The sequence below is a fragment of the Electrophorus electricus genome, chromosome 19 (assembly GCF_041902795.1).
Source record: "Electrophorus electricus isolate QZ-2024a chromosome 19, ASM4190279v1, whole genome shotgun sequence".
Lineage (NCBI taxonomy): Eukaryota > Metazoa > Chordata > Actinopteri > Gymnotiformes > Gymnotidae > Electrophorus > Electrophorus electricus.
In genome coordinates this window covers 3181695-3200083 of record NC_137515.1, presented here as the reverse complement: position 1 = coordinate 3200083, position 18389 = coordinate 3181695, and the positions used below count along the sequence as shown (strand labels likewise).

The 18389-nt window shown below is 46.8% G+C and overlaps 1 protein-coding gene across 5 annotated transcripts; it reads right to left on the bottom strand.

The window, feature by feature from the left end:
* Positions 1-2162: 2162 nt before the first annotated feature.
* cuedc1a (CUE domain containing 1a) lies at positions 2163-17579 on the bottom strand. 5 transcript variants are annotated; one of them, XM_027030187.3, is made up of 10 exons: positions 17269-17579; positions 9084-9729; positions 8025-8155; positions 7511-7637; positions 6936-7164; positions 4889-4978; positions 4092-4182; positions 3541-3623; positions 3383-3452; positions 2163-2715 (listed from the first exon to the last, which is right to left on the bottom strand). In XM_027030187.3, the coding sequence occupies exons 2-10, from the start codon at positions 9393-9395 to the stop codon at positions 2652-2654; spliced, it is 1197 nt and encodes a 398-aa protein (XP_026885988.2). In that variant the 5' UTR covers positions 9396-9729; positions 17269-17579; the 3' UTR covers positions 2163-2651. The 5 variants fall into 5 exon arrangements, with proteins under 5 accessions (XP_026885988.2, XP_035391103.1, XP_035391104.1 ...); XM_035535210.2 differs by having other exon boundaries at positions 3541-3599; positions 17269-17575; XM_035535211.2 differs by having other exon boundaries at positions 2163-2951; positions 17269-17573.
* Positions 17580-18389: the final 810 nt, after the last annotated feature.

Sequence of the window (18389 nt, the reverse complement as noted above, 5' to 3'; positions counted from 1 at the left end):
CGTTTGAATGGACTACACACAAATTACTAATGAAATAAGCTTTTTATGTGCGCACGGTCACACTTGTGCGTGCTCATAGACAGAGGGACTGCAACGCAATTTAGGATACTGACATAGAATAAGTAGGGTGACAGTATCGGACAAATGATTCGGAGAACGTTTTGACGTTAGACCCACTATGAAACTAAAACGGAGAGAGAGAGAGAGAGAGAGAGAGAGAGAGAGAGAGAGAGAGAGAGAGAGAGAGAGAGAGAGAGAGAGAGAGAGAGAGAGAGAGAGAGAGAGAGAGAGACCAAATCAGCCGCCACAAACGTTTCTCATCTTCGGAAGGTGCGATGTTCTCCCATGTTAGACGTTCCGATGTCAGTGCTGAGTCATTGTGCCTCTCACACCAGCTGTCCCTCGGAGGACACAGTGCTCCACAGAGCCCCCGTCGCTCATCTCCTAATACCACGTATATTTTCTACATCACCCCTTTAACTTGGTTCTGAGCTAGTGGGAAAACCAGGACATTAAAATATGACTGTCATGCTTATACCACTTCTTGAAGTTTTTTTTTATTATTTAAAGAAATGTAGTAAGTAGAAACATTGCTACATGGTATGGTATAGTAAGGTGTGGTGTGGTAAGGTGTGGTATGGGTGTGGTGTGGTGTGTGGTCTGGTGTGGTATGGTGTGGCACGGCCTAATTCGATTTGACGGAATCTCTGTGTCATGGGGGGATTAACCGGATTGAAGGGAACGTGATCGTTGTGTCCCCCAATGACTGAAAGCAAGCGATTAAAGCGGCTTTATTTAGCCTGCAAAAAGTGCTCCAGATGGATACTAAAGTTCCGCGACAAGTTTCTTTTACACACGCTAAATCCAAATTTTTAAAACACTGCATTATATTGATCACACTGTACCACACGACAGCAAAAGCAACCATTCTCAGAGCAGTGGAAAATTACTGTTTCTACTAATTTAATTCTTAAATTAAAATCTAATTCTGTTTAAGAACTAAATTTGTAGAATCAACACACCTGTTTTAATGTAAAACTGCTAACTTGGGCCAAGTTAAGGCCCTATTTAAATGACAAAAGTAAGCCATGAGCACATATCCATCCCGCTGTGCTGTGCTGTCGCTCTGTGTGAGCACCGGAATTGGTGGCGTATTTCCTACAGGGAGCTCGCTTTATGTAAACTTGTAGATTTTCTGTTTCTTTGACTAGTAAGATTGTTGTAACAGAGATAAACGTAGATTTCAAGCATTGGTCTTTAAAGCCACCTACTGGACATTTCAGGTTACAGGCCTAATAATTGCTGCTCACATTACTCACATAACGTGTTAGGTTCGGTGCGGTGAGCAGTGTGCGAAAATGAAATGAGACCTACGATACTATGCAGTGACTTTAGATGGACTTATCCTTATTGTTATCATACCTTATTATTACCTTGAATAATAATTTTTGTTGAAAGCATATTAAATTCTTATGCTGCAAAGTTAATTCCTTAAATCCAGTTGACTACTTCAGTACTTTATACCTAAATATTTGCAAATTACATATGGATGGAATTATGATTATGGCCATCTCATCCCTGGTTGTTCGTGTGCGGCAGCTACAGCTCATTATATTGCTGTCATTCTTTTTTCATGCAGTTTAAGAGTCTTCTCGGATAAAGTGTGTCGTCTCATCACATGTTGAAAACGTGGTGTAAATACATTCGCGCTAGTCCGTTGCAGTCCACGGGACCTGGTTAATTAGCGCCCTCTCCTGGTCGAGTGTGGAACTGAGGCAGAAAAGCGTGAAGGAGCACAAAACTAGCGCGGCGAGCTGATGGCATTCACACTACATTTAGGGCATTTAGCTGATATATTTAGTGATAGCGGTCACTTCCTGTCCAGGAAGCTCCTGAAAAGGCTTGAGGAATTCTTCAGTCACACTCGCGACGGGAGAAAAGGAAGCAACACAATGGACGGAAGACGCGCAACGCAATGCGTTGGAGATACAGATGTCCTTGCGCGGCCTGGAGATAAACGTACCTGTAAGGACACAACTGCTTCCGCGCTCATCGTTCGCGTTTGCAGGAATTTTTTTAAATACTAATTTTCATTCACTTCTTTAAAATAAATACAAGGAAACCATTTAGTCTAGTGTATAGTGACAAAAAAGCACAGGGACATGTTTTAAAAGGCAATTTATTTTTAATTTAAATTAATTTAGTTTAAGAAAGAAGTAAAGTAACTATACAAAGAGGGCCCAGATTGCACTAAGAGTGCAGTGGAATATGGTGAAGACAGAATAATCATCTATAGTTCAACACAGAAAGGAGGGCGCTCTCAGATCACACTTTACTAAGTCTTAAGGTCATAACAGATGAGGAGAATGGGACTGAGGAGGTTCAGCATACGTTGATACACGAGAGGGCACTCACACATGTATATCGTCGATGTGTGTGCATATACGTGTGTATGCACACACATCGACAATTTGTGTTAGTGTACAAAAGCTATACTGGTCATGTTGATGCTCCTGAGTTTGGACAGAATTCCCATGGTGCAGCAGTGTGGAGAACATGGACAGGGAGTTTGTGCTTGTGCGTGGAGCCCTGAGTCTCAGCAGAATGGTGACGCCAGCAAGCGCGCGCCTCTGAGTCTCCCCCTCCCCCGGTCACGTATCAGACCGCACGGACATGCACAGTAGCTTCCATCTAAATGCCACGATGTCGTGATTACTGTGAACGGAACGATGACAATGTGTAAACGAAGGAATCTTAAGCAGGCGACATTTTCTCCCGGGGTGCGGGGGGGGGGGGGGGGGGGGGTCTCTCCGGCCGGACGGTGCGCGTTTTTCCGCGCTCGGATCAGCAGGCTTGCTGCAGGCCCAACCGGATAATGAGGGTGGAGGAGCCGGAGCTCGTCCCACAACCAGGGAGAACAGCAGGGGCGTAACATGAAAAGAAAAATCACTCTGCACACACACACACACACACACACACTTAATTCCTCCAACGTTTACTTTAACTCTGACTTAATAAATATGTGCGGAATTGCCTTTAATGCAACTCTAGCTATTTGCAGTTCTTAACCCTTTTCCCTCTCCTGTTTCAAGCCTCGGCCAGAGCGTTACAATCACCTTCCCTCCTTAGTTGGTTCTTGTGTGCATGTTCTCACTGTATTCCTGTTTTGTAGAGTGATCTCGAATGTGAAAAATAGGCTATATAAATGACACTCATTGTTATTATTAACAGAATAATAATTATTATTCTTAATTATTATTCAGTACTAATGTATGTATACAGTAATGTAAGCAGAAGACCATGTGCAGATTTCCTCAGGCAGTTTTCAACATAACCACTTTCTCCAAAGTGGCTCGCCCAGGGAGGGTGGCGGAGCTCTCACCATGACACTACTTCCTTGGTCAGCTCGTCCTTCTTCTGGGCTCCCGGCCTCCTGGGCTGGCCATCGTCCTCTGGACACACGTCAAGCAGCGTTAGAGACCAGCACTTTGCTAAAATGACCTCGTTTCTCAGTGGGAATGCAGGGAAAGGAACGTTTACCTGCCGGAGGTCCCTCAACGTCCTCCAGAAGGTTGGCAGTGGAGGTAGCTGTGCTCAGGCTGAGGCCAGGGTCATGGAGCGTACTCGACGTATTGTGTGTTAAAGTGGATTTTTTGGTCGCTTTGTTTGTTTTTTGCAGCCAAGAGCTTGTTATCAAAGTTTAACGTTTTCAATGGCTTTTGGATTACTTTCCAAGGACCTAAATGAGACTGGACTGTTTTGGCGAGGGCTGGTGTTTGAGCAGGCTGGCCGTGACCAATAGAGATGAATTGCTGTGCGAGTTGGTGGTGCAGAGGGACAGACCGTTCAGGGGCATCCTTCTGTTACCCATCAGTCAGCCATATGCTACTTCATACACAGAACAGCACCGTGCACAGGAGAGCAGATCCAAACACAAGAGGGTTTAGTACCCGTGAAGAAGAAGATATGGATGAATGTAGCAGAGAGAGAGAGAGAGAGAGAGAGAGAGAAAATGGAATAGGAGAAAGCAGAGATGGTGGGAGAGATGACGAGGGAGGCACAGAGAGTCCTCCACTGTTCTTGAAGGATACGGATGTTTTAGGTGAGCCCTGTTTTTGGACTTTCTCCTGCGTGTTTTTTCAGAGAAAGATCTGGCAATTTCAAAGAGCTTCTTCCTTGTAGCTGCAGAGCAGGAGAGGCAAGAACACACAGATATTACTGATAAGAACGAGTTCAGTCCAAACTTCTCCATCGCTTTCCTTCATCTCAGATACAGCCAGACTGTTGTAAGCATTTCATGCACGTTTTAGTGTAATTTTTAAATTTGGCTTTTTAAAGCATTTTGTCTGAAGAAAAAAGAAAGAAATTGGAAGAAAAGGAAAGATCTAAAATATTTTTATTTTTTTAAAGTCTAAAAATAGCTTTAGAAAAAAGAAGCGGTTCATGTTTTTGGAGCACAGCCTAAAAGCAGGCCACGTCTTGAGGCGGCGATGTCGCAGCGAATGGCCTGACTGTACTGTGCATTACAGCAATCCTTCATCTCTGTTGCCAGATTTAGCAATGACGCACCTCTGACTGCAGCAAAGCCTATGCATGGGGCCCCGGAGAGGTAGAACCAGGGCATGATCCCATGCACGCCGGAAAAGGCGGACACTCCCGCGCGGCCGAACGTATTTTAATGTGCCCCCTTTGATTATTCTGCACCGGGCGGTGATTTGCAATTCAATACGGCAAAACAAACAGAAGCACTGAATGGACAAAAGGGGTTGCCAGGTGTCAGAGCGTGACAGTGACCGTTATCTCGTTGTGGGAGGGCGGGCCGGGGTTAGAGCGAGAGACCAGGGGCGGGGCTACAGCGGGACGCTCCGATGCACATGCGTCTCCTTACATTTGCCCATGTGCTTCAGTTTGTCACGGAACAGGGCGTCGTCCGACGCGGCGCTGCAGACCTCCACGGAACCTGAAACACAATGATTTCCTGCAGAAAGAGTATGAAAAGAAAGAACCGTTCACGCACGCAAAATAAATAAAACAATAATTTTTACTTTTTTAAAAAACATATACATGTTGCATTATGCTATTGGCAGATAGCCAGAAGCTCTGATCTAAAACTCACTCTCTGCTCCTAACTTTCAACAACAGCTATTAAGCACCACGACGCACTGATCTCTGACGGGGGGTCAAGCACGCGTATGCCAAGTCAGGTGATGTCTGCCTTGAGAGCAGATGAATGCTGGCACTCGCACAAGCTCTGCTATGACAACATGAACCAGCATGCAGAGACAAGGCCAGACTGACATGGAAAAAAAACGACACAAATGTGCGTCGTTCCCATTCAGCCCGAACCCAACGACGCACATAAAGATGAGGCCAGAAGAGAAAATATCCAACTTAATATCCAAGCAGAGTTGAACGTGACAAGATAACAGGGCTTTTGGGCAGATTACATCTTTTAAGCTCAGTAATCAGGACGTGTCTGGACACTTACCTCGGTGGTTATAATGACCTCTCCCCCCCAGACCTTTCTTTTGGGTCATGGATGTTAAGGGCGGTAAACTGCTGTGCTTTCTGACTGAAACCTTATGTTATGAGGGTCTGTTTTGGTGTCCTGCTCTGTGCCAGACTCTGGCGGGATGTGCATCCACTCTTTGGGAGCTTTACGATTTTTAAGTGCTGTGTCCATTGTGTGTCTGAGCGTGCGTGCACATGAACGTGGGTGTATATATGTGCATATGTACATGTATGTATTTGTATGTGTGTATGTGCATATGCATGCATGCGCAAATATGTGTGCATATATGTGTGTGTTGTGTGTGTCACTTCGTAATTTCCTTGAGCACATCACTAACTGGATGGGCCAACACTTTCTGCTACTGAATAAAGATAAAATAGAGATTATTACACATGGAAACAGAAATGAGAGACAGACTAGCTGCCTGTTTAGACTCTAAAGTCCTAAAATCTATAGTGCTAGTTTAGAAACTTAGACTCAGTGTTCTCTCAATGTTAGCAGTCCCATCAAATCAGTCCCTACTCAACAAGACCGGAGATTTCCTGACTAAACCAGACCTAGAGAAACTCATCCCAGTAGGGCTGATTGCTGTTACGACCTCCTAACGGGGCTCCCAAAAAAGACAAACGGCTTCAGTTGAGTCAGAGTGCAGCTGCTGGAGGAGGAGGAGAGAACACAGCCTCTGACTTAAGTCCTTACACTGGCTACCAGTGCACTACACAGCTGACTTTAAGGTATAATCGCTGGTCTGCAAAACACATACTGGGGTAGGACCAGTGTATCTGATATGCTGCAGCACTATATACCGAGCAGAACTCTCAGATCAGTAGAAACTAGTTTGTTGGAGTGTTCAGCTGTTCTGATGTTTTTAAAGGGAACCAGTCGCTGGAGAACATAAGCACAGCACTAGATGTTGTTAAAACGGAACTAAAAGTCTTATTTAGCCATGGTTCTAGTTAAACACTGGTCTTTATTTTCATCTTCTGCGTCAACAATTTCTGATTAATTTTATGCACTTTATATGTTTTATTAATCTTAATCATTTTAATTAGGTTTTAAATTTCCATTTTATCTTTAAAATCATATATATATATATATACACACACCCACACCCACACCCACACCCACCCACACACATACATACATACATACATACATACATACATACATACATACATACATACATACATACATACATACATACATATATATATATATATATATATATATGTATGTATGGGTGGGTGGGTGTGGGTGTGGGTGTGTGTGGGTGTGTATATGTGTGTGTGTGGGTGTGTATGTATGTGTGTGTGTGTGTGTGGGGGTGTGTGTGTGTGGGTGTGTGTGTATGTGTGGGTGTGTATGTATGTGTGTGTGTGTGGGTGTGTATGTATGTGTGTGTGTGTGTGGGTGTGGGGTGTACCTCCTCTCTCCAGTGCCAGCAGAAAATCCCTGTTACGCTGCAGCTCTCTCATGAACTCCTCATTCTGCAGGAACAGGGCGATGCGCTCGTCTTCCAGGTACTGCCTCAGCTTCCTGTCCCGCTCTGAGGCCACGCCCGCCCCGCTGCTGGATGCTGATGAGCACTGCGTAAGGGATGACAGCGAGGATGACGAGGAAGAGGAAGGCTGAGACAGGTCGCTCTGAGAACGCTGAGGAGAGAGGGGGGGGGGGTTTACTTTTAATGGAAGCCCTGCCTTCTGAAGCCATAAACCAGTTTAGTAATTATGGAAGTTTTTAAATGACCAGTCAAACAGCTGGTTGGGCATCACACAATGACATGGTAGCAAATTCAGTTCTCACTACAGTGGAATATTTATGGGACGTTCCAGCCAACCTAATGAACCAGTGATATTCTTTGCTGAACTCTGTTGGTTGACATGTCGGCAGGCCCCGATTGCAGGGGAATTACAACGACTACAACTGCGGACAGATCCCAGAGACGCCGTGCCTGAGGAAACCATCCGTTACTGCACCCGAAGAGCTCCATAAATCTACCTGCAGACTGTCCTGCTGCTGAGGCAGAATCCGCAAGAAGTCATCTGGGAGGTTGCCTAGTAACGGTGGGTTCCAGTTCCTGTAGCCACTGACCTGACGATGCCCGGGAGGGGGGTGGGCTTCAAACCTGGCAGTAAAGTGGGCACATAAAACCAAGGTCACGCCACAGGCACAGAGATCCATCAGTGCACACTAAACTTAACGACATTCTCCCCGCCTTTCTTGTTTGTGAGCTGTGGTCCTTGAGGTAATTCTCATTTTGTCCTGAATTACACCAGGGTGGGCTAATATTATGAGTGGAGAAGAAACGCCATCTACGCTGCCCACGTGGTCGCATTCGCAAGCTGCACTGACATCAAACCGCCACCAGATGGGGCAATATCAGTGCGCAAAGCCTTCTATTGGCCAGACACCGTGGCTGTAGCTTGTGCATTCATAGATTACAACCAGTCGTTCCAGTACCCGCCCCAGGCATGCTTAGAGAAGTCACATGTCTTCCACGGGTCTCTCTTGCCTGGGGGGCGGAGCGGGCAGGATATCGGCTGGGTGCTTCCTGTCATAGATGTGCATGTCATAGGAAGGCGGGGAATACACGGGTGGAGGTTCCTCGTCCGAGCTGTCTGGCTCCAGCGTCCTCTCCAGGATCTGCTCACAAACACAGAACAATTCACATAGAAATGTGTCAAAATGATTGAAACAGGTCCCAGACTATACATGTGTTGTAAATGGCGTCACAATTTTATGAGGAGCCGGCAACGCTCGTCCGTTTTGTGCAAAACCTCTCAAGGCTCCACTTTGTCTATAAAGTCATTAAAATCTATATGAATAACAAATCTGTCCAGGAAACAGTGGCATATGTGCATCTTTTTTCTTCATTTGCATTGCAGCCAGACTCAGAACCAACGGAGCAAATGTCCACTGGGACACCTAGCGGTGTCTTTGCTGCTTCAGCGCAGACGACTGCAGCTGCACAGCCCCCGTCCTGGATGATGAACACTCTGGATGTCGTGGGGCCGGGCTGGGCCTCACGTCAAAACCGCTCGACCTGGCTGCTTGGAAGGGTCTGAACAGAGTTCAGATGCACCGCTCCTCTCTGCCAGACGGCGTCCGGGTGTGGTTCCGACATGCAAGCGCTCGGGAGCCCCGCCCACCTTCCTGACCTTTCCCTCCCCCCTGCAGAATACCAACCAGCGGCCAGAAGGCTCAGGAGCGGCGGCGAGTCACCCACTCGGACGGCCCCCCGCTGCCCCGATAGACAGGAGGAAACTGACGTGGCTATCGCAATCTTTACGTTAAAAAACACAGCCGCCTCTGATCTGGAGCAGTCAAGCAACGTCTGCGGCTGCAGTATTGCGATTGACTTTAGAAAGAGGTCAGGTCCGCACTGGGGAGCTCTGGGAGAAACACAGACACCACCAAAACAGTCACATGATCTAGATCTGGATATGCGTGTATCCTGACTTTGCTACTAAAGTGATCAAACGTTTTGTTTCTCTCCTGCTTAGCCGGTCCTGTGTCCTCCCCAAGTACCAACCCCGTGTAAGTGAGAGCTCTCCCCTGTGCCTCGCCTCACCTCGGGGGCGATGCTGTCCTCAGAGTCGGAGCTGTCGTCCATACTGTGGGCGTCCAGGCTCAGCTGCAGCAGCTGGTCAATGGTGGAGTCGACGGCGCCGTCGTTGGCGCGCAGAACACACTCGATCACCTCGTGGTCCATACTGGGGAACATGGTCTTGAAGTCGTCCATGGCCTGGTTGAACTCCAGCCGCCGCACTTGCTGTGGCGGTCGGCTGTTGTTCGGGTCAGGCGGGGCGCCAGAGACTCCGCCCCCCTGCGGGCCACCGCCCCTGCCGCGGTTGCCGCCGTTGCGACGGAACAGGCTGGTCATCGTCGCCGCCGTCACCAGCCGAAGTGCCGCGCTCCTCCTCCCCGTCGGGAACGCTGCCCTCCCCCCTCTTCACACGGTGCCCTCTGAACCCCTCCCAAAACCCCACCCACTCCACCTGGTGGCCACACCCTTCTTGTTCTACTCCCACCCCCTCACAAGGCCCCCGTTATCCTCTCATGGCGCACGCAGAGCAGGGGAGCTGGGGACAGGCTGGCAGCATGGAGCTTTTCTTCTGCCTCTGCTGCTGCGCAAGAGCCAGTTCTCGGGCCTCGGACCCACCCGGTCCAACTCTAGCACTGACCCACGGCCCCCCGTTCAGGGATCTCCTGAGGATCTGCAACACAACGGGACAGAAATGGCAGAAATGCAATTAAATCCTCCCATATTACAGAAATAACTGCTTTAAAAAAACATTTGAAATTCAATCGTTCGTACAAAACAGTATAAATTTGCACATACATTAGCTTTGTTGCTCCCTTGACAATACAAGCATTCCAGGTGCTTCACTTTCATGTGGCAGTAATCAAGGATTCAGCAATTACTGGTATAAAAAAACCTCACGCTGGATTCACCTCTTAATGTCAGCTAGAAGGTTAACAGACATGTGTACGTACTTGACATATTCTCACACACACACACACACACACACACACACACTCCCTGAGGTGCCCAACCCAGCTGTCTGTTCAGGTTACGTCTTCATCGCTCCGTCTCCGAACGGATGCCTACCGTGTTGGGCATCCCCGTTCCCACTGAAACACGAGCAGCCCTGATCATGAGGGTGGTCCGGGCGAGGACGTGGGGCTGGGGTGCCCACCGTCATCTGCACGCTGAAGGCATCATTCCGGCCTTAACTCGAGGCCACGACAGGAAGTGACTGGACCACGCACAGGCCACACCAACACAGCCACAGCAGGTCCAAGGGGAGACCACACAGCTCGCACGGCTCCCTGCCACGTGAAATCACTGAACAAACGTCCGATAAAGCGTGTCGAACACGGACGGCCCAGGGAGCAGCTGAGTCCAGGAGTGGGTGTTCGGGGGGATCTGTCTGGAAGCTCTGGTCACATTCTGCGCACACTGTGACAGTTTCCATGGTCGTAACACCAGTGGCACCGTGAACTACAGATGTCTTGCATGTGGGTAGATGGACATCAGAAAGGTCATTATGGCATTATGACATTAGACATGTCAGCAAAAAAGAAAAAAACTGTAGCCAGTGCAAAATTGAACCAATACAGCTCAAGAAAGGATAAATAGGGAAAATCTAAATTTGGCATATGCAGACGTGAACTGTGGTCAGCTCACTCCTGTTATGATGCAGGATGACACTACTGGCTCACTTGCCCACTGCAGTCTGGCAGCACAAGTTCCACTCCACAGGCCTTCAGCAAGTGTGCAAAGTTAAAATAATCATATATTTGCATAAAATAAAATAAGCGTTTTGTTACCATAATGTTAGCAGAAGCATATTCATTGTAATTCATAAGAATGTATTTATAATCATAATATATCGTAATATTATTTCAACTGTGTGTATATTTTATATATTATATAAACAAATAACTACCCCAAAGGCTTTTCATGATTAAATCTATCAAAGTTTACTTTGTTTCCAAAGAGGTTTTTTTCTTTTTTGCCTAAAAGAAGCTTTAGAGCACTTAACCAATATTCTTACACCAACAAGCGAATTTCCTGGATGTACAAACAGTTCAGGCCAGCTTTATGAAGTCAAGGGTCTGGATAAAGGACTCATTCTCGGACAGTCCATTAATGCCCAACACTTTGATGAGAGTCTTGCTGAGTCCAGGAAAGATGTGGTCACTGCAGTAACAAAAAACCCCAAACGACATTATCTACAGCACGACAGGACAAACCGGTGCCGTCGCTGAAACAAAATGGCTCCTGTGCTGGACTCTCTCTCTCCTCAGGTCATCCACAAAATAGGATGAGAAGTGACAAGCAGGTAGTCTGCCAAACTCTACACTCTAAAAACCGTCCTCCTCCGAGGACAGGCAGTACTCTTACTGAATCAGATCCGAAAGGATGAGACCCGAGACGAAAACGCAGGCGATGTCTGACAGCTGTCCCTGGGGTTACATGCTGGGGAAAAATACCAGAAATGAGAATCCCTGAGAGTACCAAACTCCAACTTTCTCCCTAAACATCACATTTATACCGAACGCACTTCTTTAGGGACCACAAGAGAAATGCTTTTTAATTTTATTTATTTTATTTTTTTTTACTGTATGTAGTTTGACACTCTGGCAACAATTATCAATTGTAAAACAATTGTAATTACCATTCCTTTAAGATTTACTGTAGAACGCACATGCTCAGTCCCGTCCTCTGGAACAGGGTCCAGTCCAGGGCTTGGTTCTGTTCTGGCTTCTCATGTGCATAAGCCCGACAAGCATCTGAAACGCTCCTCACTGCCTGGCTGGGGCGTGTTGAGAGATGGAACAGAGTAAATATGCAAACTGGCTGGGGGTCTCTAAGGACCTCTAAGAACCTGGAACAACCTACCCAATCTCTCAGAACTTTTCTCCACCCCCCACAAAAAAACGTACAAGTTGCTGTCTGGGGAAAAACAAAACCCAGGCAAACCATATTGCTGCATTAGAAACAGTAGTGAGAACCCCAGCCGAACATGCGGTAAGGCGCATTAGCGAGGGAGCTGGGATTTCATCTGCCCGGTTCACTGCACACCAACATGCTCCCTCGCGGTGCGGTGGGTTCTCTCCTCCTCCACACTGGGACAATATTAAACCCATCTCAAACCCGTGGATTATGGCACGAACCTCTGTCAGCCACGGAGACGACGCTATCGGGTCGGTAATGAGCATAACGGTACACTTTCAGGTTTGAAGTTTATGAGTCTGAGGTCAACATTTGAACCGATATATGTGAAAAATGTATCAATTCTACAGAGCAACGATTATATACTACATTGGCTCATACTAATTTTATTTCAAAATAAAAGACTGCAAAGTAGCGTGCATCACGTGCCCTAATTAAACATTACAAATGAGTTATACACAATACAAAAACGTGAATTTGTTCATATAAACCCTTACATAGCATATGTGAGACCCAGACAATACCAGCATGGAGATTAGACATTGCAGTTTTAAACTATACTGTGTAAAACTAGCCCCCTACACACCATTTACCAATACTTTTCTTTATTTTAGCCTTAATTTATAATGACGGATTAGAAGCAAGGGCTGCAGTCCAGATCCATGGTAAGGCCACAGTAAAATCCCTTTCCCTCTGTGGCTGCAGACAATCCAGATTATTGGTCCAATCCAGCTGCAAGGAGCGACAAACCTGGACTACTGGTATCACGCGGTCTACCTTAAGGTGACTATATATTCCCTGCTGTCGTGAGCACCGAACTTACTGAAAGCAAAGTATCATTTTTTTTGTTTTTAACTTTCCCTAGGCTAGCTGGGGCAGAGGCTGCCCATGGGCTAAGCAGTGTCGCAAAGATAAATGGCTCAACGCAAATAGCCGGCAGTGGCCTCGCGCGCACTTCAGCGATGGAAATCCTTCATTCCGTCGGTCTGTGAGAGAAGTGCTGCGTCTGGGCTGGTCTGCACCCCGGCAAAGAGCGGAAGAACGGCTCGAGTTGGCGGCCTTGGATCAAACTAAAGGAAAACAGAACACGGGGAAACACAGAAGCCCCTGACCCCCAAAACGTTCGTCCTTCCTTCCTTCTATAAGAGAAGTGCTGCTGTTACAGCGAGGCCGTAGCCTCCACGCGAGCAGACGAGCGTGCTGGGCATCTCATGTGTTAGTTGTCACAGCGCTACCTTTAAACATCAGGGTTTGCGCGGCCCGCATCTCCGTGGCAACCCCTGTCTGTCTGTCCAGATGTGTCCTACGGTATTAAGTCTCAGACTAATTAAATAATTGAGGATTACGACACTCTCTGTTCAGGGTTGCTACGTAAAACTGGAGGACTCTGGGCAAACTAAATTAAAATGTGGAGTGCTGTACTGTGGTTCACCTCTGAACCCCAGACACGGCTGCTTTATTGATGCGTGGCATACAAACCAACACTGCTGTTCGTTCTGAATCCAATTAAGGACCTAACCGAACTTCCCCTAATCTTATAATACCACGGAACACACAGAGCCAGTCAGTGTGGCAGTGACACACTAAAACACAGCATGTAGCGATAATACAACAAAAGACATCACACGGACCCGAGCAGTGAATTACGGGTTCAGCAATTTATGAAGGGTCCGTATATAAACTAAATAAACTAATAAAAATCAAGAAGCTTCGAAGAAACGTGTCAACGTTTCTCGTGTTTCTTTTGGCATAGGATACAAGTGCCAGGTGCGCACAAAGAAAGGGGCAGGCCTGCTATTAACAAACTACCATAAACAAAATACTTTTGGTTAGTGTAAATGGCCCAGATCTGAAAGATGTCCCTGCCAAAATCAGATATCTCTCAAACTGGCACCGCGTTCTCACATGAAAACCAGGCCGAGGGCCATGGTCCAGTGCACCAGACTGTGGGGTCTGACAGCCTGGATAAAAGCTGTGGTGATACACGTCCTGACTGCATCACAGCTTAAGGCCTTAGTCAGTGTAAAGTAATTGATTTTTGGAAGATTACTCTGTTTATCTGCTTACTTTCCCAAATTATATCCTGTTGTGAGCCAAAAAGAGAGGTTTAGGATCCTCTGTGTCCAAGCAAGCAAGCCATTCAGGGATTTTAAATGTTGTTGTTGTTGCTTTTTTTCTTTTCTATTTTAAGTCATTGACTGTTGGTTTTTGATATGAGAGCCATCTACTGCATGGAGAAAGAGCCACACAGTGCAGTCTGTGAATTTGAAGAGCAAAGCATGTGTCTACTGCCATTCTCCTTATTTTAGCTCTGGACATTCCATCTCTAATCTAAACACCCAACAACCGTTCAACCCTGGATCTTCAGCAGACCAACTTTACAAAGCAACATTAAGGTCAGCACACCAAATACATAAGATCCCACCACTTCCATAAGGTAACCAAAGATCAGTTGTTCAACTTTCTATTAAAACGAAACCAGAAACAAGAGAGTTTGCATATTGTGTGGGTTGAGGCAGACTGGAAATGAAATTCTTCTGAAGTGATCATCCCCTTTACTGAAAGACGAGAGTATCCGCTTTCAGCCGCAACAATGAGGCTTTTGTGACAACAAAATTGGAAATGAGGAGAAAACGGACGTGTAAGGATGCACTGAAGCAGTGGCTGTTATCACAGTGGCCCCATATAATGCCCTTGTTTCTGACCTGCTTTAGCTGAGAGAGGCTGGATAGAGAGGGAGGGGAGGAGTCATGCATTATTGAAACACTCAAGGTGTTTTATTATATATATATTTTCATATTCCTGCCTTCCTAGAAGCCTCCTCTCTGTGCGCTATCGGTGTGCAATTAGGACCTGCATTAAAAGCTAATAATGAGCAGTATGACACACACAATGGGGATTAACTGGGTTACACAGACCAACATTGCTATCCATCGGGGAGAGTAGGCGCACACACACAACACGTGCACACGTAATACACCCGCACAGTCAGGACATATACGTTTTATATACCAAAACACCAAAAAACACTCCTTTAAGACAGACAAGTCTTTCAGCAGCAGCCAAACTGTCTTCCTCAGGCAGTGCGCAGGTTAATCCAGACTAGTGCTCACAGCTCAGCAACGTTGCTCTGCCTCTGGTTTCGCCCGTCACAATAAGTGGTTGGGATAATTGGCTTTGCTTCATGTAAATTTTCACCCATGATCCAAAGACTCTTAGGCATGACACCGAGTTTTGTCATCTATGGGTCAGTTCTCCAGACCCATATGAAACTTAAACCTGGTCTAAAAAGAAGGTTGAGCTCAAGACTAGGGTTGGTTCGTGTCTGGGAAAACAGTCCTATATATGTTTGAACTGCTATATTGGAAAAGTAGAACACTGACCTAAATATTTATGCCTGTCCTTGGCAAAATTAGTTCTGGGCAGCTTTGTCAGCCTCTGGCACACTCGAAAACCTGGTCATGAAAATACCAGTGGTGACTGTAAAAAAAGCCCAGCAGAGTGGGAAAAATCTTAAAACTGTTGTGCAAGCCGAGTCGGAAATGCAGCGTTTTTCGGCTACAGCACACCACAAGGACACAGATGTCCGCACTCTCGTTGGCTGCGTGACAACACATGTCACGGAGGGAACACGTTAGTCTTCAGTCTCCTGGACTGAGGGCTATTATGTTACATTAGAGTGGGTGAGAAGCAGAAAAACAGTGACTAACCCTTGTAGGACGCTGGTTAAGAATAAAATCAAATAACCAGAAAGGGCAGCATTTGGAACACAAACGCAATTAAATGTCAGTGAGTAGTCGGCATGATTTCTACGGCTGTGGTGAACCATGGCTAAATCTAGGAGATTAGAAGGAAATGTGTGAGGTTACTGATAAGAGACTAGACACACGTTATGTAAATATAAAAAGGAAAATGGGATTATCTATTAGGCATGACCTCATTTTCAGAAGACACGAAACACAGAAGAACTGATTAAAAACAAAAAATTTTCCAGTAATTAGTTTTTGTGACTGATCAGTGTGTGGTGAACTCGACTGACCCAGGTGTGCACTCAACTGGCTATGGCCATTTCACCAGATCAATAGACAGACAGTGAAGCTTGCAGACGGCTGAGGATCGCAGCCAGGACAGATAGACATCAGCTCCAGCGTCTTCCCAGAGTCCTCCACGGACAGCAAGCAAATCAGGTCACGGTCATGGGCTCATATCACGACTCCGCGGGAGACGCGGTGGTTCCGGGGGACGTCGCTGTAACCTCAGCTTGTTATGTGCAGTGCCAGCTCTTATTTTTATAGGAAGCCCTGCGTGAAAGTCCTTTGCTGGGACCGCTTGGACTGACCGTAAAAACTCCCACCCATGCGTCGCAGGCGAATACTCACCTCGGACTGTCTCTGCTCGTGCACCGCCGCCCGAGACACTTGTGGCCAGGCGCGAGAGCCCGGTCGATGGCCTCGTGAAATCGATACGTGACGGAAGGGAGCTAGAAGTCACGCAGAGCACCCGCAGTAATGTCACGTATCGGGCTCCAGGGCAAAGAAAGTGTACAACAGCTCACCATAAGGGAGAGGAGAGAAATGCCCCAAGAAATGGAAATAAATTGTATTGTTGCGACAAAAACGCGCATCATAAATAAGATCAGCGGTGTGTCAGACTCGATCACTAGCCGGAGGAGGTAGGAGTGGTAGGGACGGTGACGTCTCAGAAACGTGAAGATCCAGAGCAAGTTGAGAACGGACGAAGCTGATAAACCGATGGCACGGACGTCCGTGGACGGAGGTCAAGAAGCATCACCTGAATCGGCGGTGTCATAAAATAATAAAATGTGTTCTCGTTTCCTTTGACTTGGGAAAGGGGAACGCGTGTTTTTATTACAGGAAAATGAATTGCCAATAAAGCGCTCTCTCTCTCTCTCTATATATATATAAAAATTATTTTTTTTTTTTCGAATTTGGCCCCTTCCGAAACAACGCCAATCACCGGCAGACTTTCCGTTTTGCTGTTTCTCATGATGCCTCACTGAAATGATGTGAGAGCAAAACAATAACACGGACACGCATGAGCCACAATATTTGGTTACGCACCGGATATTTCTCCAGCGCGCGGCCTTGAAACAGAATCACCGATGGAATTTAACGTGCGCTCCCCGGTTTAGTCCACCAGTAGCTTCCCGGGGCTTGTTTTATCTTAATGAAACGAGTGGTTGGCCCTTTTCAAACTATCGGAATCCAAGTACGCATGTAAAGGATACGCGGCAGACGCGAGAAGCATGCAGTTAGCAGGAACAAACCCTTACCAGGTGGAGCGGGAGAGAGTCCAGTTAATCGCTGACACATTCCTTCGTGTCTCAACAGAGCATCGGTTTTCGTCGTCAGGCAGTTACGCACAGTAGAAAAATGAAGCAAAGCTCCCTTCTGTTTGAAAGACCGGCGTACTCGTCTTAAATCGTAAGTTCGGACGGGGCGCTCCTGTAAGAGGAGATGCAACACTTGCGCTGTAGCCGGATTTTGTGTCCACGGATGCAGCCATGCGCACATAAGAGTTATGGAGCATCCTAGCGGATAAATGTGAGCAATGCATCTCAATTCCCATCGACTCATTTCAGAACGAACGAAAAAAAAAAAAAACAATGAAAAGTTTTTAACTATTTTTATTGACATGCGCTGTGTCCTAATAACATCTAATTAAAATAAACGACAAACACCATGCGGTTGACCGTTACGTTTTATTACCACGGGCAGATGGTGAATAGCAGTATTGTGCCCTGAAATCACAGGCAATTATTCCTTCAGCATAGCACGCGGTCTTTATCCCCGAACTGAGCAAAGGGATGTAACAAAAGACCTCGAACCAAACCACCTGCTCTGGACAAGAGATTACGCACACAGGCAGAGATTACAGCGGCCTGGTGGTGTGGAGGTCTGCAGGATGATGGGGGGGGGGTAACGTTCCCTCTTTACACCGATGGAGATGGAAATTTGTTTCGCTGACAAAACTGCTGTAGTTAGTTTCCACAGCGTACATCCAAGCCGCCACATCCCTCAGGTGGGGGTGGGAGAGACGGACGGTGCCAGATGGAGACGGATTAATAATAGATTGAGGACAGCGCTTCCTTTTCGTTTTTTCTTCGAGCCACGCTTTAGTGATTGGTGTGTCACAACTCCGGCGGTCGGGGATGAGGGTTATTGATTCTCTCCTGTTGTCAGTGACCTTTCAGGCTTGCGATTTCCCGCTCCTGAATACGTTCACACCGATCTGCTGCAATTCAGGCCAAACAGCGCTCCTCTCAGCCTTTTGAGACTTTCGGTACCAAAAGCAGCCTCAAGGTCGTCAACACACTCAAGGTCGGTGTGTAGCTAAGCGGCGCACACGTTTTCGAGCTGTGGGTCACTGGCCACAAACGTGGCGCGAGAGCAC

Coding starts and splice junctions, on each gene's coding strand:
- cuedc1a (XM_027030187.3), bottom strand. CDS start 9,395: ATGACCAGCCTGTTCCGTCGCAACGGCGGCAACCGCGGCAGGGGCGGT. Junction 8,156..9,083: donor AGGACAGCATCGCCCCCGAG/GTGAGGCGAGGC, acceptor GTTTGTGAGCAG/ATCCTGGAGAGGACGCTGGA. Junction 3,624..4,091: donor AGGGCTCACCTAAAACATCC/GTATCCTTCAAG, acceptor CAATACGTCGAG/TACGCTCCATGACCCTGGCC.